Genomic DNA, 22,074 nt, shown 5'->3' on the forward strand with positions numbered 1-22,074 from the left:
CATTATTTTTTGAATGGATAAGAAATTAATTCCAGAGGATTTTTTCCTGCAATTTCCAACAAGCGTGTTCTTAAAATCACATAATTCTAGTCCTTATAAAGTTTACTGGCCTATGAAAACAGTCCTTTCCTTTAATGTAGCGATATCAATTTTCCTTTTTTTCCCCCTCTCTCCCCTTTGATTCTTTTCTCTTCCTTCTCTTCTCTCCTTCCTTCCTCACTTGGCCAATAACTCATACCTATCTTATAAACTCAGGTATAAAAATTAAAATTCAAATGACCGTAACTCTCCCACATATTATCTTGGAGAATGTAAGAAAAATAAGAGGTCAAATAAGAACTACTATTTTCTGTATTAAAAAAAAACACAGTCATAAATATCCATCTAAAAGTACATATCTGAAATATTACTTCTTGGTGAGAATTCTGTTGGCATTTTATAGAAAACAGAAGAAATAGCATATACTTCTCTACAAAGGAGTAAGTTGTGATCTGTGTTCCCTGACAAAATGTCTCATCTTACCCATCTTCCACACATTAACTTTTGGTAATCCTTTGATTCTTCATAGTTCTCTTCCCAATCTTTCATGAAGACAGCAATTTTATCCTTCATAATATTTGTTGGATCTTTATTTCCCTTCTCCCTAGACCAACTATTATTAACTACTAATGACTAGTTCAATGTTATAGAGACTACATCTCGTGATTTGTCTTTTCCCTCCCACACGCCTTCTTTTAATCCCTGTTTTTCTAAAGTGGTCTCTGCTACGGTGATTACTCAGGCCTTTCTTAAAAACTCCAACAGGTAAGGTATCTACCACTTTAAATGATCTCAGATTGGTGAAATTCTTTAGTAAGACTATAGGTCTTATTTATATTTATTTAGCTTGGATTTTCCTAGGTAATCCCTAGCATATAACCTCCTTTAACTGGTTTGAAAGATCTCTACTGCTTCTCAGTTTGCTGACAACTCCCAGGATTTTCAGGAGTTGGAATAACTTAGAAGTTTCCTGTAATATATCCAACTTCTTTGAAGATCTGATCGCCAGGGAGAAAACACCACAGCCTGGAAGCCAGGTGTCCCATACTATCTTTTAAATATACCTTATTGAACAAGCAGATGATGGATGTTGAGGAATATGAGTGGTGCCAGCCTTCCAGAACTCCCTACTGATAGCAGACAAGTATAACTTTCAGTAGCGCTCAAAAGGCACTATTACTTCCACCAGTGGCTTTAGGTGGAGGAGGCAGACTGCCGTAAGGACAGGATTTAAAATCAGAAGATCTGAGTTTATGGATCTTTTGACCTTTAGCTTCCTTATTGATACAAGAGGCACAAACCTACCTATGACAATGAATGTGAGGATAAAATTAGGATATGAATGTAAGTCAAGTATACAAGTGTTATTATTGGCAGTCATAAGCTGCTCTGGTGTAAAGCATTAAGACCTTTGGGAAAAAAGAGATTTCTCATGTTAATTATAAACATTCTTTTGTGATTGTGTATCATCAAGTCCAAGTCTAATCCATCATTATGCATGGAACAGCTTAAGGAAGCAGGGGGAGGAAATATTTGAGAAGGCATGACTAAATGGAGCATCAAGTGGAAGCTCTATCCAATCAGAAGTCAGCATGAAGAACGGGGGGGGGGGGGGTATCCAACTAGAAGCTTGAGGAAGGGAATGTGGGGGAGGTATAAAGTGGGTAAAAAGAGGGGCCATGGTGTTCTAGAAAAAGCTGCTTACTTCACAAATAAGCAGTGGTGTGGTGAGCACATAAGATGGTGAGCTCAAGTGTCAGATTTCTGGCTTCGGATCCTGAATTTTAACCGCTTAGTTAGGTGACCTTGGGAAGTTAACCTCTCTGAGGACATTATTACCCTCAGGAATAATAACAGTACCTACCTTGAAGTGTTGTGAGGCTCAGGTAACACATGTAAATCATTTAGCACTATAACTGGCATACTGTAAATGCTCAACAAATGTTGGCTATTGTTTATTTTTGCCAAATCAATATATTTCAAGAAGTTGAAAAAGGACTAGACGAGACAGAAAAGATGATAATGTTGAAGCTTAATGCAAAAAAAGTTTTACATGGTGCACTCTTACTTCTTTTGTTAACGGAAACTGCCCATATATGTTATATAGACCTGAAAAAAAAGCCTTCAAATGAGAACACCAAAAGTTAGTGAACTCTGATAACACCCTCATGAAATGTTTTCCTTTAGTGCTGTGATGTCCTCTACCTCAAGACCTGACACAGTGAAATGAGATGGCTTTGTTTTACACAGGTTTTAAATAATGACCTCATTCTTCCAGCTTTTCTCATGCCCACTGAACAGAGCAGATCTTCGTTTACAGTCTTTCATCATCAAAATCTTATTAGACTTAGGTTGCACTTATCCAGATAATCCAGACCCACAGAGGCATAAGTAACAGTTTGACATTAGAGAAAAAAAATTAGAAAATGGAAATGGTGAAAACTTTTCTCCCCCCACTCAATGAAACAGAGCACTGTTGGGAGTCATTGAAAACTATACCAGTGCCCTTAGTATCCTGGCAGTGTTATGCAACTTAAATCACAGGGGAGTTGCGACAAAATAGAGACTTTATCCCTTTGATTCTTGTGCTCATTGTTAAAATAAAATGAATTCAGGTGTTTTCATAACAAAGCAAGAAAAAGCCACAAAAGAACCCTATGGCCATTTATGAAAGACCCTTATCTTTTGGGGCTTAAAAATTACTTTAAAAGATTTCATCAAAAATAAAATAATACATATGCATGGAATTAAAAATGTCAAATATTACAAATTTTTAAAATATCTTTCAACGTATTTTTATTGATTACAGTGGTATAATAATCTTATCAAACTCTATCCAAGGGTGGCGTATCAAACAGATTTCTAAGCTTTCTTTCAAACTAATGTGAATTCTGAAATACTGATACTATAAACAATTCGATGTACACTGGCATCAGTAGGAACCGATAAGGAATTACGATGAGCTGTAACTTAACTACAGTTAATTCTCAATTATCCTCTCTCATGTGGGACGGTAGTAACAGAGATAATCCCCAAATAATTATTTTACTTTAGAAGACAATATAAGTTTTATTTTCTTCTTTCTTCTATCTGATCTACTTTCATGATGTTTGAATCAATTCATTAAGTAATCTAGCATCTTATGAGTGAAGTGTAGGTTGATCATAGCCAATAGTGTGCTTGTACACAAGCTCTTTAGGAAAAAAAAAAACCCAACAACCCCGATTTGTAGTGTTGGCCAATTTCTATGGTATTAATTCCTCTATCATGGCCACTTTCAAGGACCAACAGGATGTCATGGAATGTTGAATTGGGAAGAGATGTGCAGAATTAGCTCTAGGAAGCCATAAAATCTAGCTCCAGCACACCTCTGACGAGTGAAAAACATCTTCAAAAGGTCTTATGCATACATATAATCTTTGAGTATATGTAAGAGCTGACTGGTCTTCTGATATTAAACCTCCCCAGATCTGGATTAAATTCAACATCGAATTAGCAGATTGTGTCCAACTGTGGGAATTTCTTAGATTAAAGACAGGCTGGAGGCTGAGAGATGGACAGTCTCCGATGGAAAGAGAGCAGGGACACGACTGTTAGTTTGAAGCTAGGTCCCAGTTGGGCTGTAGGACTCCAGGGCTCATGTCCCCAGTTGCTCTTATTTCAGGCATTTACTACCACGTGCCTGCACAAATGATTACAGAAGTAAGTACTTCTAACATACCTGTAAATGGAACATCAATGACCACTTTATGCCTTAAAAATGGTTCAAATTAAAAGGTAATTTTAAAGGGTTAATTACTGGTCATAATTACATCATATTTACATATCAGAGGTAAACTGGAGAAAGGGAAAAATGCTTTATTTATGTTTTTGTATTGTAAAATTGAGCACAATTGACAAAACTAACATTGCCAAGTGTTTGCCTAGCCTAGGGGTGCCAACAGGGTAACACTGTATATGGGTAACAGAAGTCACACCTGGATTCCTGTTCACGTCTTCAGATTTTTAGGTGTAATTTTTAAGTCAAAGTTTAGGGCTGCCTGAGTGGCTCAGTCGGTTGGGCGTCCGACTTTGGCTCAGGTCATGATCTCGCAGTTCGTGAGTTCAAGCCCCACGTTGGGCTCTGTGCTGACAACTCAGAGTGTGGAACCTGCTTCAGATTCTGTGTCTCCCTCCCTCTCTGTCCCTCCCCAACTCACACTCTGTCTCGCGCTCTCTCTCTCTCTAATAAATAAACATTAAAAAAATGTAAAAAAAAAAAAGTCAAAGTTAGAAAAAGAAATGAGAAGCTAACTTTAAAGAGAAAAATAATGAAAAATGTATCTCAGTATTTACTGAAAAGTTCTTTGTGGTAAGACTGACAGCCATTTCTAATAAAGTTCTTAAAAATTAATAGAAAATATAAAATAGTGTTTAATGTAAAAGACATAGCCCATCTTTAAAAATGACAAATCGCTAACAAAACAAAACAAATGAAAAATCCCTAATAACAGCAGCATAATGAGTCGGTGGTGGGAGCACCCCACCTGAGTGCAGCAATAAGGTGCATGTCACTAGGGAATTCAAGAACAATAATGAGTAATCGTCAGTCCGCTTTTTAATTTTCCATGCACTGGCAATCCTAAACAGTGTCAAGTTAAAATATCCCTCCCTTCCTTGACTGACTTCTCCTAGCATACCTCCCCTATCCCCCTTGGTAAGCTACACGCTAATATTAGGAAATTTAATATTGAAATCTACCATACGCTAAAGCATTAGCTATCTTTTACCAAGTTAAAAGTTTCAGCCTTCATGTAACATTGCAAATTATAAGGTTAAAAGATTCAGTGAAACAATAAAATAGTACTTTCAAATTTCCTGAAAGTGAGCCTTAAGTTAAAAATAGCAATATTTCTTTTTAATTAAGTTGGAAAGTCACAAGTTGATTTAATATAGACCACTATAGGTGGCTTTGCAGCCACTGCCAGCACAGAGGACATATTCGAACATACCGTTCGGACACGGGAATTATTGCTTTACTGGAGAAAAGGGAAAATATAAAATTATTGCTGGTTTCATCATTGTAACTCTGAAATGAAATGAAGACCAGATTTACAAAACGGCAAATAGTACAACGTCCTGCTTGAGGTTTAATTGTACCTCTGCGAGGTCTGAAAAGAGTGCTTGGCTTGTATTACGTCTCAGTGTATCCCAATAGCTTCTGGAGACCAGTTCCTCAGCATCTGTCTTAAGTACCTGTAGAAGTTTTAAGAAGTACATCTGAAATCTAAAGAACAGTCACAAAGAATGATAATTTATACACTTTAAGTCTCTTCTAGCCAACCTTGAAAAGAAAACACATTAACTTACCTGTTTTGTTTTCTGCTGCGCACAACAGTATTATATTACATTGCTGGTAAACCCGGGGTATTTTTTCAAAGGTGTAATGGTATATAACCACTATTTCCACGTACAATGTGGCTTTGTCAAAAAGAATCGCATTCCTCGGCCCTCCCCCATGCTGCCTACTGAAACATGCGTAACTTCTAAGAAAGTGTGAAATAAGCATTTTATTCACACCTTATGTGAATTCATTTGGAGAATATTTTGGTAATTTTGTAGCGACCTATAAAAATGATACTTAATTTAAAAATCAGTTATTGTTGGCTAGTGTACATTGTGTCAGTGCATCAAAGAGTCAAAATGACCACATTCATATTTAGAGGAACAAAGCTGAAACTAATCTAAAACATATACAAAATAAATATGCCAGTTTACGTTAAGCCACCTAAAGTTACTCAGGGATTTGGTAGCTGTGTCTATTGTGAATAGATGAGGGACTTCCTAATCTTCTATCTCAGTACTGGCTAGACTGAAGAAGGCGATGGATACCAACAGTAAGAAATGCAGTCTAATCTTCATATGAAAATGCAGAACTACAAGCTTAACGTGGGTCTCTGTAAACAAACATAATTACACGCAGTTTCTGGCACGGTTTCTCAGGGAAGATTTCACAGGTGCTCAGGCTTGGTATTCTGGTTATTGTGAGAAGAAAATGCTGCTTGGTGTACTTAGGAGCGGCTGATGATTTTTATTTGTGTGTGTGTTAATTTTTAAAAGTCTGGTGCCACTAATAAAATCATAATGCATTTGGGAATTATTTCAACACACTAAACTTTACTTCATTATTATTAACTAGAAAAAAAAACACTGCTTACTGCTCATATTTTAATAGAATCTTAGATGTTAATAATAATGTATAATTTAGCAGAAATCACTTATATAAACATAGAGGTACTTATTACCATCAGTGTAAATGCAGCAATGTACCAGAGGATCTGCTCATCACCCCCTCTAGTAACAAAATAAAATGTAACTGAGCAATTATAAGCCAAGTGAGTAAAATCAGCTGAATTTAGAACAAAGTCCATGTCTTTATATAAGTATGGTAGAACCTCAGTAAATGTTAGCTAGGTTAGGTACTCTGCAAAGATTATCTTAATATTTTCAACATGGATACATTTTTTTTATTGTGACTGAGAAGGTTATGGTAAAGAAAGGGATTGTTAAACCTATCAAACTAGAAAATAAGGCTTACTACCCTGTTATTTGGAGGGTAACAGGAATGATTCACTTTGTGAAGCCATGCCTCTCTCCTTCCAACACTGGTCACCATCGCCGCTCACGCACGTGCACACACACATGCACACACTCCAACACTGATGACATCAGAAGGATGTTCATAACATATTAAGGGATACAATTAGTTTGATAGACTATACTGATGTGGATCTCTACATTTTCTGAGCATAGAAAAGATGTAAATGTATTCAAACATACTGAATGACGAGATTGGGATACGTTTTATTTTCCTCTTTTTGCTACCCATATTTTAAAATATTTTAAGAATGTACATTTATCTATCAGGATAATATATTTTTCAATAAAAATATCTTACTTAGAACATAACAGCTTAATGGTCCCTCCTGTAGAAAGCTTTCACACTCAACATTTAGCTCCAAAGATTAAATTATGATAGAATATATAACTGAATTGCTATAACTGCCAATATATGTTGTTTTATCCATAGGCTTTTAGATTATATAGAGTTTCTGGGGAAAGGGACAATATTCTTACAGCAATTATTGTCATTCCTCATATTAATATGTCATTCCTTGTACTGAGGGGGAAAAAGCTAATACATCAGTGATTTTCTTGGCACAGTCATAGGTGTGTTTGTTCAGGAGACAGGATTTAATTTTTGATAATGACTCAGGGATTAATTTGGGGGATGAAATCGAGGGTAGATTTTCAGAACATGCAAAACTAGTAGAAAACTTTAATATCAGAAAAATATAACACAATATTTAAAACAAGCTTAAAGTAGCAATGAAAATCAGCCTAGATGATTTTAATAGCAAGAAAGGCAAAGCAAATACAAAACCAGAATATATGCAATGCAGACTAAGAAAAGACTGAGAGGGGAAATGCCCAAATATAACTCACTAAGCATTGTGAGGGTTCTTAAATAGATATCATGATGCTTTGATATGTAAATGTGGGAAAATTTGCAAAGACTTCTTGAAGTCTTCTCAGTGTCTGATTACTATATGAGCTTTAGGCCTCCTTACTAGAATGTTGTTAGGTGTAGAAATTATTAAAAGAGGTAACAGAAGACATAGACAGTTCAGAAGAACTTCAAAAATGAATGGCAAAGGCAAAATGATATCCCACATGTACTATACTTTTTAAGACTGATATCTTTTTTTGCTTAATTTAGAGCCTGTTATTAGAACTCTTAAACTTTGAAGTTTGGTCAAGAATTTCCTCTGTCTTTTTGGATGAGCCAAAGTAGCATCCTACTGAAGGCATTCCATGACATTAATGATACAAAGGATAAAAGGAAGGAAGGAGCAAAGGTCTGAAAATTCCTATGTTGAAATACTAACTCCCAAGGTGATAGTATTAGGAGGAAGTGGGGCCTCTGGGAGGTGATTAGGTCACTAGGGCAGAGCCTTCATGAATGGGATTAGTGCTCTTATAAAAGAGGTCTGAGAGAGCTCATTAGCCTCCTGCCACCACTTGAGGATCCAGTGAGAAAGTGCTATTTATGAACCATGAAGTAGGCCCTCATCAGCTACCACACTGAATCTGTCAGCAACATCATCTTAAACTTCCCAGCTTCCAGAATTGTGAGAAATGTTTGTTCTTTATAAGCCACTCGGTTTAAGGTATTTTGTTATAGCAACACGAATTGGCTAAGACAGAAGGAAAAAAAGGAAGGATGGAAGGAAGGGCGGAAGGAAATAAATAAATAAATAAATAAAAGAAGGGAGAAAGGAAAGACAGAAGGAAGAGAAAACAATTTAGTAAAAAAGACGACTGATTTCAAGAAGGGAACATACCATTGTGGTAAGCAGAATAATGGCTCCCTAAAGTTGTCCACATGCAGATAGGCAAATACCTATATACAGTTAGGATCTGAGAAAGGTTACACTTAGAGATTAGGCAAACTGGAAAAACAAAAACAAAGCAGCAGCCCATGGAATCAGACAGTAAACTGTCTTTACTGTTAGTGATACTCAAAAACATACATAGAAAAATAAAAGCAAACAAATAAAAAATAATCTGGGCCACTATGACAACTATGGCCTGAAAAACTATAATCCAAGAATTGTAATTTAAAGTTACATAGGACTGGGGCACCTGGGTGGCTCAGTCAGTTAAGCGGCCGACTCTTGATTTCAGGTCAGGTCATGATCTCACGGTTTAGGAGTTCAAGCCCCGCATAGGGCTCTACACTGACAGTGTGCAACCTGCTTGGGATTCTCTCTCCCTCTCTCTCTGCCCTCCTGTGCTCTCTCACTCTCTCTCTCTCTCAAAAATAAATAAACTTAAAAAAATAAAGTTACATAGGACTGCAGTTCTCTCCAGTGTATCACAGAATAACCCAGAGCCGCACCCACACACATACACATACACACACACCCCCTCCTGGAAAAAACACACCCCTAACCCAGTCCTTAAAGAATCTCCACAGACACATTCCAACAAATCTATACTCAAAATACAAAATTACTAAACACAAAAGAACATAAACCACCGTGAGTGAGACCCAGCAGAAACAACAAACCATAGAACAAAACCTGCAGACTTCAGATATTGAAATTATTAGGTATGGAATACAAAATAAGTTTAGTAAGTTTAAAGAATATAAAGCTGTATTTGAAAGGACTTTCCAGTAAGAACAGACTACTGAAAATGTATTGGCTGATCAGAAAAAAGAACCAAATAAAACCTCTGGACATTAAAGATGGAACCACTGAAATTTAGTATCATATTATACATACCTAAGGAGAAAATTAGTGAACTGGAATATAATGTGAATAAGTTATACAGAACACAACATGAAAAGAAAAAAAATATGGCAACTTATTAAGGAGAAGTTAAGAGACATAGAAGAGAACATTAGTATCTATGAAAGTTCCAGAAACCAGTAATAGAGAAAATGGCAAAGAGACCATATCCAGAGAGAGATACTGGCAGTGAATATTCAAGAATTGATGAAAAAATACAATCCCTGTATTTGAGAAGCCCAATACATTTCATGCTAAATAAAGGCAAAAAGGTATACTGTAGTCAAATTGTAGAATACAAAAGGCAAACAATTTTAAAAGTAGCTAGAAAGGAAAAAACAAGATTAACTACAAAATAATAATTAGACTTGGAACTGAACTTTCAATTTCAATAACAACAGCCAGAAAACTGGAATGATATCATAATTTGCTGAGAATAAATGTCAACCTATAACAATAGATCTAGTAAGGTTATTTTCCAAATAAGGGCACAGATATATGTATGTATGTGTGTGTGTGTGTGCGTGTGTGTGTGTGTGTGTGTGTTTAGATGGTTAAAAGGTATAAACTTCTAGTTATAAAGATAAATAAGTCCTGGGGATGTAAGGTACAACATGGTGACTATAGTTAATAACACTGTACTGTATAATGGAAGTTGCTAAGAGAGTAGTTCTCAGCACAAGGAAAACAATTTCTAACAATCTGAAGTGACAGAGGTCAACTAAACTTATTGTGGTAATCACTTTTCAATATATACATATATCAAATTATGTCATACACATTAAACTGATACAGTGTTATATGTCAATTATATCTCAATAAAATTAGGAAAAAATAAGGGCAAAATAAAAACATTTCCAGGGAGACCCTCACTTGAAGATAAACTTTCTGAGATTAAGACTGTGAGACTTAGGAGGGATGAGGTTAAAAAGGGGATTAATAAATGGCAGATATATAAGTAATTCTAAAGTAACACTGATAGTATATATTTAAGAAGCCTAATTTGAAGGATTAAAAAAAATGACAAAAACCCAAACTTCGTACAAGTTCAAGTGTCCAGGCCAGGAGGGGAATGGGAGATATCAAAGCACTTTAAGACTATTTTTTAGGGAAGAGGTGAAGATATGGCATATCTAAGACTTCATTACCATAAGTATACTTATGGATATTTATGGAAATATAGTGAATGTCTTCTCAACTAATATAGGAAAATAAAGAGGAAAAATAGTGAAAATAGAGGAAATATAGTGAATGTCTTTTAAACTAATATAGAGGAAAATAAAGAGGAAAAATTAACCTTAGTTAATTCAAAAGAAAGGGAAGAAAGGAGAAGAGTATATGGAATGGCTAAAATAAATCTAAATAAATTAATAATCCCAGTAATGTAAATTGACTGAAATTTTCAAAAGCACAAATTATCACCCCACATAAAAAAGAACCAATAAAATACATAAAATATACGCTTTTAAAAAAGACATATCAGGGGCACCTGGGCGGGTCAGTCAGTTAAGCATCTGACTCTTGACTTGGGCTCGGACAATGACCTTACGGTTTCTGAGTTTGAGGCCCACATTGGGCTCCATGCTTACAGCGCACAGCCTGCTTGGGATGCTCTCTCTCCCTCTCTCTCTCTCTGCCTCTCTGTCTCTCTCAAAAATAAATAAACTTAACATAAAAAAGACACATCAAAATGTAAGGAGAGAGACTAAAAAGATGCACTAGGCTTCCATTAATGACAGCCAACCTTCTCATTAATAACTGAAAAAGCTGGACAAAACACAAAGTAGATACGTCTTCTTACAAGTATCGTAGAGACATTATTTGTCTCCGCTGCTGTGTAGACTGATGGTGCCAAAGCAATGGTGGGGAGACCTGCTTGCTCGCTGCCTTAGTACAAGAACAGCACTGGCACCAAAGACCAAAGTCATGACATTCTTCGGTTCCATATACTCACATGAAAAAAACTTCACTTAAGAATGTATTTGCTGTGAATGTATCTGCTGCACTTGCATATTAGTAGTTATAAAATACAATTTTTTAAATTCACCTGTGAGCACACGTCTCTTTAATATTCACCGGGATGAAATTAGGAGCATAAAACACTTCTGTGTTCTCTAGCACAGCGGTTATCTTGAGAAAAAGCCTGCGTGCAAGGGCTTGTGTTGCAAGGTGAACTGGTCACTTTTTTTAGGAACTGTCATTTTTGCTTGGAAGAACAGTGGGTAGAAAAACTACAGTTATTCAGACTTTGGTATCTGGCAGACATTTTTTTGAACCAAGCACGCCTGTCACTTCAAGGGAAACGAATGATAGCATTTGTTGCCAAAATAATGTGACTGCAGCAGACTGAACGCAGAAGCAGCCACGAGAAACCAGCTGTCTTCTCTTAGACCAGACACTACACAGGTTTGTGAAGAATGTGAAATACCACTCTCCTCACTACGTTTTTAAAGTTACTTTAAAAAAAATGTTTATGTTTATTATTTTTAAATGGATTAATAAATACTTTTAAACTTCTCGGTGTTAATTTCTAATATGGCAAGTATGGATACAACCAACATAAACCAAAGCTCTTTCGGGTCCTCTATAATTTTCAACAACGTAAAGGGATCGCGAGAACAAAAATGTTCGAGGAGTGCTGCTTACAGCAACAAAAGGGAGTGAACTAGGACTGGATGCAACAGTGTAGATGACACCAACAATCTGTCGTGTCAAAGAAGCAGAAACAGAAAAACTCCTGTAATATGATCCCATTCATACGAGGCACAAAAATGGGTAAAACTAAACCACGTTGTTGAGGGTGCATTAAGTAGGTGGTAAACCCACACGGCAAAGCAGTGATTTACATAAAAGTCATGATTGTGGTTATCTTACAGAGGAAGGGGAGGGATTGTGACTGGAAAGACCTATGAAGGGGTGTCTGGGGGCACGGCAATGTTTTATTTACTGATCTGTGGGTTATATTTTTATTATTATTACTTATTTTATATTTACATTTTATTTGCCGTAAGTTTCTGAACTAAAAAATATATTGTATTTTTTTAATTATTTTTTTAAGTTTGTTTTTATTTATTTTGAGGGAGAGTTGGAGCAAGTGGGGGAGGGCCAGAGAGAGAGGGAGACAGAATCACACGCCGGTTCCTTGCTGTCAGCACAGAGCCCGCTGCGGGGCTTGAACCCACAAACCATGACATCATGACCTGAGCCGAAATCAGGAGCCAGATGCTTAAATGACTGAGGCATCCCTGAACTAAAAAATATATTTTAAAACTAAGGGAAAGCTTCATCATTACTACAGGAAAAAACAGAAAACGAAACAAAATATGGGGTGCCAGGGTGGCTCAGTCAGTTAAGCGTCTGACTTTGACTCAGGTCATGATCTCACAGTTTGTGAATTCGAACCCTACGTTGGGCTCTGTGCTGACAGCTGAGTCTGGAGCCTGCTTCAGATTCGGATTTTGTGTCTCCCTCTCTCTCTCTCTCTCTCTGCCCCCCCCCCCCCCCAGCTTGTGCTCTCTCTCTCTCTCAAAAATACAAATAAATAAACTCAAAAAAATAGAAAATAATGCAAAATATTAATAAGACTAGAGGTGATATATTTATTTTGACAACTATATTGATTTTTAGGCAAAAAAACCCATTTCTAGAGATCTGGGGATAGTATATAAAGACACAATTCAATTAACTAAGAAGATGTAAGAAATCTATATTCTTGTGAGAGGCAGTAACAATGCTTCAAAATATATAAAATTTAAAAATAACAGAATTACAAGCAGAAATTAGGTCTATCGTTGTAATGTATAATTTAAAATACTAATTGACAGAGCAAGCTGACAAAAACATTAATAATGATAGAGGTTTAAAACACATATTAACATGTTTGATCTTACACAGAATACAACCCTGCACCCATATTGGAGAATACAGAGACACTGTTTTAGTCATGTCAAAAACTGTATAAAAACTGGTGCATTTTCTGACTACAATGGAATCAGAGTAATTAAAACAATCTTTAAAAAAGTTTTTAAAAATCAAATAGGGTATTTCAAAGTAAAATATACTTGATTTTGCACTATTTATTCTTTTGCGTTTTTTACATTTATTTTCATTGCTGTGGCCAGATAATCAAGAGCTGAATATATGAGAAACATGGAGAGAATCACAGATGTTTGCAACAGAAAAGGCAACAAAGTAACTATCTTCTTGGATACAAAGGAGTATGCTCAACCTTATAGGATGGCAAGAAATAATCTGACATAACACAGGCAGAATCTACTGTGAGGGTGATTGAATTTTGTAAGAGGCTCTTACAGAGGCCACAGAATCTCTCTATAGTCAAAGTTAGGAGGGTCCCTGCACCCTTCCTGAATCCGGCGGCATTCAGCTCCGTGAACTATACTCACACTGTGCACTTTAGCATTCCAGCTGATGTACAATTTTGGAAACTAGCACATAACTGCCAGTAAATTTGTAACATCGTACTAATACATTTGTGCACTATATGCATTAATGATATTTGATATAAATTTTCAGGCCAACTGACCTTTTTTTCTAATTGTAAACACATTTTCCTTGTTTGCTTGTATTGTTTTGAAAGTAATCATACCTTTCTGAGCAAAAACTGCTCTATCAGAGGGAAAAAAAAGTCAGTTTATATAACCAACTAAGACCTAAGGGAGTTAAAAAGTCATGTAATCCATTTAATAAGACTGGATAAAAATGACACCAAGTTACACCACTTTAAAATATGTATTTTATATTCTTAGATGGAAAAAATATTTTCAGTTAAAATATGTGATAAAAAATTTTAAAATATTACAATAAGATGAAAGTCATATATTTGCTTTCTTATTAAATACACAAGCATAATAAAAATGAAATAGACAATTTAAATCTACTTCTCAATATTATTCAACTAATGTCTGAGTGATTGCAATTTGTATGTGTAGTTTAAACTAGAGCTATGTTAGTATCTATTTCCTTTTGACAAGAGTACTCTGAAAATCATCTATATGAAAATCATTTGAGTTTAAAGGAAAAATATAAAATGCCACAGTTGGAAAAATGGCTCATTCAATGACACATGAGATTAGAAAAGTAAGTAATAAAGTCACAAGTATTAACATTTATTAAGTTTCACAGTACATATAATCTGCGAGATTTTCCTCTCTCTTTACCTGTCTGCACCCCCCACCCCCCACTCTCTCACTCGTTCTCTTTAAATAAATAAACTTAAAAAAAAATGGAGGCGCCTAGGTGGCTCAGTTGTTTAAGTGTCCGGTTCTTGGTTTTGGCTCATGTCATGTTCCCACAGTTCATGAGTTCTAGCCCCACAGCGGGCTCTGCGTTGACAGTGTGGAGCCTGCTTGGGATTCTCTCTCTCTCCCTCTCTCTTGGCCCTTCCCCGCTCTGTCACTCGCTCTCTTTCAAAATAAATAAACTTAAAAAAAATAACCTGTGAGATTTTCATTTTATCTATTCTCACAAAGCTTTGAAATGATTAACAGAGGAACATTAAAATTTTCAAGAAAATGGAAAACTGTATTTAATGGAAAAAGTAGTGAACTTTGTAGTAAAAATTTAAAACACTTGTAAGGTGTCAAAACAAGTAGTCAGAAGGGTCCCATGGACTTGGGTTGTTCTCCAACCCATTCTAGGTCCATTCCTTGTGACTGAAGCAAGATACCGTGGGTTTATTTTATGTTGAATCATCCTCCAGTGTATGTTCAAAGCTAGAACAGAGTTAATTTTTATAGTTTGGAATTCTGGCTAAGTCTCCGACACAGGAGACCGCACGCCTGCTTTGCACACTGTAACTCTAACACTTTCAGCAGGAGACGGAGTCAGTAACCCTGAACTCAGGGGCTTCTCTCAGGGGGACTTTGTTTACTGAAGGATCCTTCTAAATGACTTAAGGATCCTTGGGGAAACTAAATGAACTGTGCATGTTTACATTCAAAAGGGGCCATGGCCTATATGCTCCGTTGTTAGTAGCTGGGCTAACCAACAAGCTCTGAGTTTCCAGGAGGAAGGAAAGGAGAAGAAAACTGAGCATAAGCATATATGGAAGATCCTTTGCAGAACTGTCAACTTTTTCAAGAAAAGAAGAGTCTGAAAGTGGTAATCCTCTTCGAGAAATAACATGATATAGTAAACATGTCAAGTATCATACCAGACTTTTGTACAGACCACAGGCCGTAGGCAGGCATTCAAGATTTGAGAAAAATTTTACAGAAATAGTGATGACCAAGAAAAGTCTATTAATATTCCTCTTTATCAGAACTGAGAAAGACTGTTATCAGACGGAGAGATCTAGTACTTAAAATACCTGTGTTCTGCAGGAGCATAGCCTGAGAATCTGCTCCATAATTTGTATTTAACTCTTCAAATACTGCTGAAAAATATAAAATTTTGATTATTCTATCAGAGCTTTTGGTAGTTGTTCACTCACCTTTCCCTTATTTTAATCTAAAGTTAAAGATATACACCTGCTTTGTAAATTTTAGTCTTCTTATAAATCTAGGAAGGAAATAAAAAAAATTGGCTTGGCCGCACCTTATTATATTCAATAAATTCCTCAACATTTTCAATAGTAGATATAGCTGGATACAAAGAAATAACATCATCAAGTACAACAGGTGAGGGATATTTACATAAAGAACATTTAAAGTATTGTACATACACTATTAGTAGGAGAATGGTATCCATAAAGTTGAAGACGCTGACATAGAGCACAAAGGGCCAAATGAAGTGTCACATTTCAGAATGAACCCAAGTATAGCAAAAGAAAAAAAGAAAAAGACGACAAAATAATCAATTAGGAAGGGCAAATCATTATGCTACATTCTATTTAGAGCACACACACAATACAAGTGGGATAAATGTTAAAGATGAGTAGCAAAGTTTTTCAAATTTCACACAATTAAATATTAAGTGAATCTGTGCTCATTTCAACCATCTTCATTTTAACTTTCTGACAGAACTATGGCTTTGAGTAAAACGCTCCTCTGAAGTACACGGTTTTACTGAGACGCTTCAGCAATTCCATATGGATTAGGGGAAAACTCTAGATGTGGCAGCATGGTAGTGGATATGGTATGAGACACCATGAGCAGTGGAATCTTGTTCTGCTCTTCTTAGTGCCATGACCTGAGGCAAGTCAATGAAGCTCTCTAAGATGGCTTCCTCCTCTGGAAAACAGTATGAAACTTACCTGCAGAAATGTAATGAGGACTAAATGGGAGCAACACTTATAATGGACATAGCACAGAGTGTCTCAAGATATGTTGTTTCCCTCTTGACTTCCGAAGCACAGTTTTATTTCATGAGGATTTAGTATATTTCATATACTGTTAAGTGGCGACATGTTTTAGCTCATTTGATCCCCATAACAATCACATGTGGCCATTACTCCTATTATCCCCATGGCACAAATGAAGAAACTGAGGCACACAGAGGCTAAGGACCTGTTCAAGGTCAGGCAGATAATGAATGGCAGAGCTGATACTCAAACTCTGAAAATCTGGCTCCTGAGCCTGTGCTCTACTGTCTCTCTAATGTAATCAATGTTATTTTCACTATAAGCTAAATTTCAATTGCTTAAAGATTCAAAAATCTTACCAGTTCAGATTTGCATTATTTAAAATGTGGCATCTATTAACAATAGATTACCATAGAGAGCTGTATTGTCTTAGAGTGCTGTTTATTTAGTTCAGAGGCTGTCTAAAGATTATTTCTGAATTGCTTTAAGAAATAGTTCTGATGGCTAAATTATACAAATAAATTTCAAGAGCACTAATTAAACTCTGTAAGGTAAATACCTATGAAGTACCTGTGGAGATCAATGGCTTTAGTGTTTCCTTATATATAAACAAGCTATACAGTATATTACTTATAAGTCACTTTTATCTGTTCTTTAAAACAAGTCTCCTCCATATATTTCCTAGAGGAAGCTTCAGTGACCTATATGCATATAAAATTATACAATTTAGGGTATGTTGATATAACTTAAGTTTCAAATTCGGATAGACTTTCCTTAATTAATCAAAGTTAATAAGGTTTTACTATATCGCTATTATGAACTATTTTCATTAAACCAGCATTAAATTTACTATTCCTGGGCTGCAATAAAGCTCAGAGCCAAGCTTTGTGCTGACAATGTAGCTTTTCCCAGTGTGGTTTGTCTGCTGTCATTGCTCCCTTTTCTCTCTCCCTTTGTTACTTGACTTACGTATTTTAGTAAATGTTAATGATTAGAACAGCACTGTGTTTTCCTTGCAAGATTCACAAGCCCTTTCTGAAAGCAGTATAGATAAATAAACAAAACTGTTAAATTTTTGAAACTAATGTAAACATTGTGTTTCAACTATACTGGAAAAAAAAAGCCAGTTAAATTTCTGTCCATTGAAATATGATCTATTCTGTTCCCGAGGTATAGCAAAAGATTAATCAACATAATTCAGCCTCCTAAATGATATTTTATTAACAATTTGCTTATGCAGTTAAATATAGTTAATCTATCAAAATTAAAATAACTTCTTACACTTTCCATATATTATCTACAGAAAATAAAATTTACGAAGGTATTTAGTTCTCTCATGTTATCGCTAATACTCTAAAAAAATGGCATTATAGAGCTAATTCATGTGGGATTTATGAATTATAATTTGAAAATCACGAGACCTGAATTAGAGAACTCGTAATGCCCCTTTTAATACCTGACTAACATTATAACCAGCTCTTTGATTTTGTAAGAAAGAGTGTCTTCCATAAGCTTTGTCAATTAGAATACTGAGGGTGACTCAACAAAAACTGGTAATTATATCACAGTCAAATAGCTTATGAAATAATAAGTATTCCATAATCCTGATAATCTGCTTTTATTAATGTAAATATAAATACACAATCTATTGGGATTAAATATGGCACCATCTGCTACAGATAATACATGTTTTTTTAAAAAAACGTGAAATATATCCTTATAACAATGAGAATAATAAAAAATGTTGCAGCTCTCTAGGTAGACCGACTAAGCTGCTGCACAGGGCCACTAATTTAAAATGAAACAATCATCACTTACATCTCAACAAAACTGTGTTTCTGCTATCTAAGGACCAGACGAAGAAATAGGCTATAATGGTTAAAGTACAGATCTGGAGCTGCGCAACCATAGACTCAAATCTTAGCTTGCCATAATTACAGATAATAAGGTAACTAATTTAACTGGTGGGCCGACAAGCATCCAGCACAGTCCCTGAGAGTAAGATCTCAGCACCTGTTTGTTATTTGTATTATGTGAGCCTGGGATACTGTCGGGTGGAAATACTTGGGACAAACAGAAAGAAAACTGGTAGGGAAACGGAGGCAAAAGCTGCTTAACTCTACCTTCAGAGTAAGTCGAAAACATTACTCACCCCAGAAGAATCTCTTATTTCTAAGAAATCAAAAAAATATATTATTTCCTTGGTTTTGCTTCAACATCCATATTGTTATAGTGCCACTAAAGCCACTCACATGTAGAATTAAATCTTTGCAATTCACCTTTAAATTTTTTCATGCATAATGATCTGTATTCATCTATTGTATGATATACCCTTCAAATCTCATGGAAAACAATATAGATGAAAATGAAAAAATGCATGTGATTATGGACACAGATGTTTAATATCAATATTTAAGATAATATTGATACAGATGCATAGAAATCTGAAGCAGTTTTCCTACGTAAGAACTTTAGGAAGCTTTCCTGCAAGGGATAGCTGTAAAGTTACCCACTGTAGTTCTTGTTTCTCAGCACGAATAAAACGACTCTCAGCTAGCAGGCCCACCTGAAACTACCATAAATTATTCTTACCAGCATTGCACGCTTTTCTTCATCTCCTTTAGTTTCTCTCTTTTCATTTTTTTTCCTGAATATCTCTTGAAGCTGACAAAGAAAGTGATCAAGAATCAAATATCCAGTGAGTTTCCGGAGCCCCACTTACCACCCTGTGCTAGGTATATTCTAAAAACATCTACCGAGAACATTCATACTGCTACAGATATATTTTCTGGTACCAATTTTTTTTTTCCTGAGAAAAAGAAAACACACCCTTGGCTACTGGCAACCTATGGTTAAGTTAAATGTACAAGATTATAGCTTTACTTTGTCTCTAAGACATAGAGACAGGGAGTCTGTGACCCACAAATAAAAAAGCCTACTGGGGTATAAAGAAAACTGGAACAGAATTCAGGATTGTGGGTTGGAGCCCATCTTCTGTCACTAACTTCATGATGGTGAACAGGTCACTCATCCCTCACGAGGCCCCAGTTTGCTCACGTGGAATGAGATGGCCTCGGAAGTCATTTTCAGGTAACCGAATGCTGGTGGGAGCAAGGGCTCTGCCTATAACCCCTTGAGTAAGTTAGTCTAATCATTCACGGAATGTTTTGCACATCCAGAGCAAGGAGCTAACTCCTTCCCTTACAGGAATATTTTTTTTTCTCCAGCTTTATTGAGGTGTAATCGCCAGGTCTTGTAAGAATGTTGTGCAGAGTAAATATTACACATAGTTACTCAGCACATTGCCTGTCACAGAGTAACTTCTCAAGAGATGTCATTTATTATTATTAATACTGTTATTTCCTCTTTAAAATTCTATTTTACAAAGGGAAGCCTAATCCTACCTCTATCACAGCTTTCTGGTGAGGTCAGTATTCTTGTCTGTGTAACCTGAACAGCGATCTCAACTCTTCATTTCGTAAGGCAATAGTTGAAAGTCAGATGAAATGTATTACCTCCCAACATAGGTAATAACACAAATACAGTACATAATATAAATGATTTTGTGAACAAGTACATTTATCTCCACACTTTTTCTTTGTGAAAAGAGTTTTCAGCAAAGGTTATTAATAGTCATTTCATAAATAGGCAGGATAATCCTAGATTTTAGACTCTAACAACTAAGTTAGCTCAACTCTACCTCCTTCTTTCAGGAATTCTTTGCTGTCGACAAACAAACTAAAACAACAAACAAAACCCATCACACCTGAGGCAGCAGTACAGCCACCACAAAGGCAAGGAGCACACCGTCGCTTTCACAAGAGTAAAGAGCAGAAGCCGTGGTCCTGCATGAACGTTTTCACCTCCCGTCTCCACAGACAGCTTTCCAAAGGACATCTCTATACAGGCAACTTTCAATGGACTGAGTTCCAAAAGTTAATCTTTTAATCAATGGGGTAGAACTTGGAAGTTTCTACAGAAAGTTTATTAAAAATTATTTAGAGTACTAGGCCCATTCTGAAAGTCCTAAAATGGAGTTTTATGCTATCATAACAAAACCATATTTTTTTTTTAAATTTTTTTTTTCAACGTTTATTTATTTTTGGGACAGAGAGAGACAGAGCATGAACGGGGGAGGGGCAGAGAGAGAGGGAGACACAGAATCGGAAACAGGCTCCAGGCTCTGAGCCATCAGCCCAGAGCCTGACGCGGGGCTCGAACTCATGGACCACGAGATCGTGACCTGGCTGAAGTCGGACGCTTAACCGACTGCGCCACCCAGGCGCCCCAACAAAACCATATTAAACTAAATCTGTTGACTTCAGGATGGTAGGAACATATCTCTATCTTTGCACTGAACCTGAAAACTCATACCCCCCTCCCCCCCATCATCCTGAAAAACACTGGAATGAGGGGTCTGTTGTGGTTCCCGGTCCAATGGCCTGGTTCAGGGACTGTCTGAGCGAGGGCTGCATGGGTGTTAGAGGAAGCCATGGGACAGATCCCAGCAAGTAGTGGCTTGCTTCTTTTTGAATGGCTACTAGTTAGCTTTCGACAAGGATTTTTATCTCTTCTCTTTCCTACCACAGAAAAGAATGATTTCATAGTTTCTCTTCCATGTTCCAGCCTCTGAGGAAAATACTAAGCTGTTTAAGAGGTTTTTTGAGGGATTTTTAATGGCTGGTTACAAAGGAAAATATAAAACAAAATGGCTATTTATATGCCATCTTTCTCTTTTCTTTTTACTAGGGGCTAAGGGTGTATATCTTGTTACTGGAAGGATCTCTACTTTGAGGGGAGAAAAACAGACATTTTTGACATAGAAGTAGATGCAGAATCCCTGGGTGAAAAGAAATAGAAGATTCTAGAAGTGGGAGGTGGTAAGATGAGTGAGCAGCTGTGATGTTGCCACACCAGCACCAGTCCTGTGTCGGTCGGGACTGAAGGTGAATACCTAAGAACAATCTTACTCTCCCCACTTTACATCAGACCTCATTCAAAGACAGGAGAAGGGAATAGGAAAATGGGGACCAGACCGGAACATAAGGCAGTGATAAATGGAAGAGAAAAGCAGAAAGAAAAACCACAGATCCGATCATGAGAAGGAAGGGAAGTTCCTGTGGCAAAAAGCTGTGGTTGGGGGCACTGAGAAGATGGGGTCTGAGGATAACTGAGCACAGACAACACCCCCAGACTGCTCGTTACCCACCCACTGGGAAATATCAGGCTCATTTCAAATGCTCAGAAAGCGTGTAACTATAATCACCTTTATATAATGAATATAATTTATATATTTTTTAATATGAAAATTACTTAAAGTACATAAGAATATACTTCTTTATTAAATTAAGGTGAAAGCATAATTTTTTCACTCTTCCTTCCACATTATTTCAAATAATGCAAAAACATAAGAATATAAATATTCAATACTTAACTACT

At 36.3% G+C, this 22,074-nt stretch overlaps 1 protein-coding gene across 5 annotated transcripts in view; it reads right to left on the reverse strand.

Moving 5' to 3' along the window:
• MICU3 (mitochondrial calcium uptake 3) overlaps nucleotides 1–22,074 on the reverse strand; it is a 112,846-nt gene that overhangs the window by 19,498 nt on the left and 71,274 nt on the right. For 4 of the 5 annotated variants that reach the window (XR_015249648.1, XM_086702863.1, XM_025932959.2 and 1 more), the window contains 3 exons: nucleotides 19,228–19,299; nucleotides 16,057–16,095; nucleotides 5,179–5,274 (listed from right to left, as the gene is read on the reverse strand). Coding sequence is in view for 4 of the 5 variants with exons in the window: in XM_086702863.1 (XP_086558989.1) it covers nucleotides 5,179–5,274; nucleotides 16,057–16,095; nucleotides 19,228–19,299 (207 nt within the window). In the remaining variant the exon portion in view is untranslated. The remainder of the gene's footprint in view (nucleotides 1–5,178; nucleotides 5,275–16,056; nucleotides 16,096–19,227; nucleotides 19,300–22,074) is intronic. The other variant, XM_086702862.1, reaches the window with a different exon arrangement.

The sequence above is a fragment of the Puma concolor genome, chromosome B1, assembly GCF_028749965.1.
Source record: "Puma concolor isolate L17-30 chromosome B1, mPumCon1.1.hap2, whole genome shotgun sequence".
NCBI lineage: Eukaryota > Metazoa > Chordata > Mammalia > Carnivora > Felidae > Puma > Puma concolor.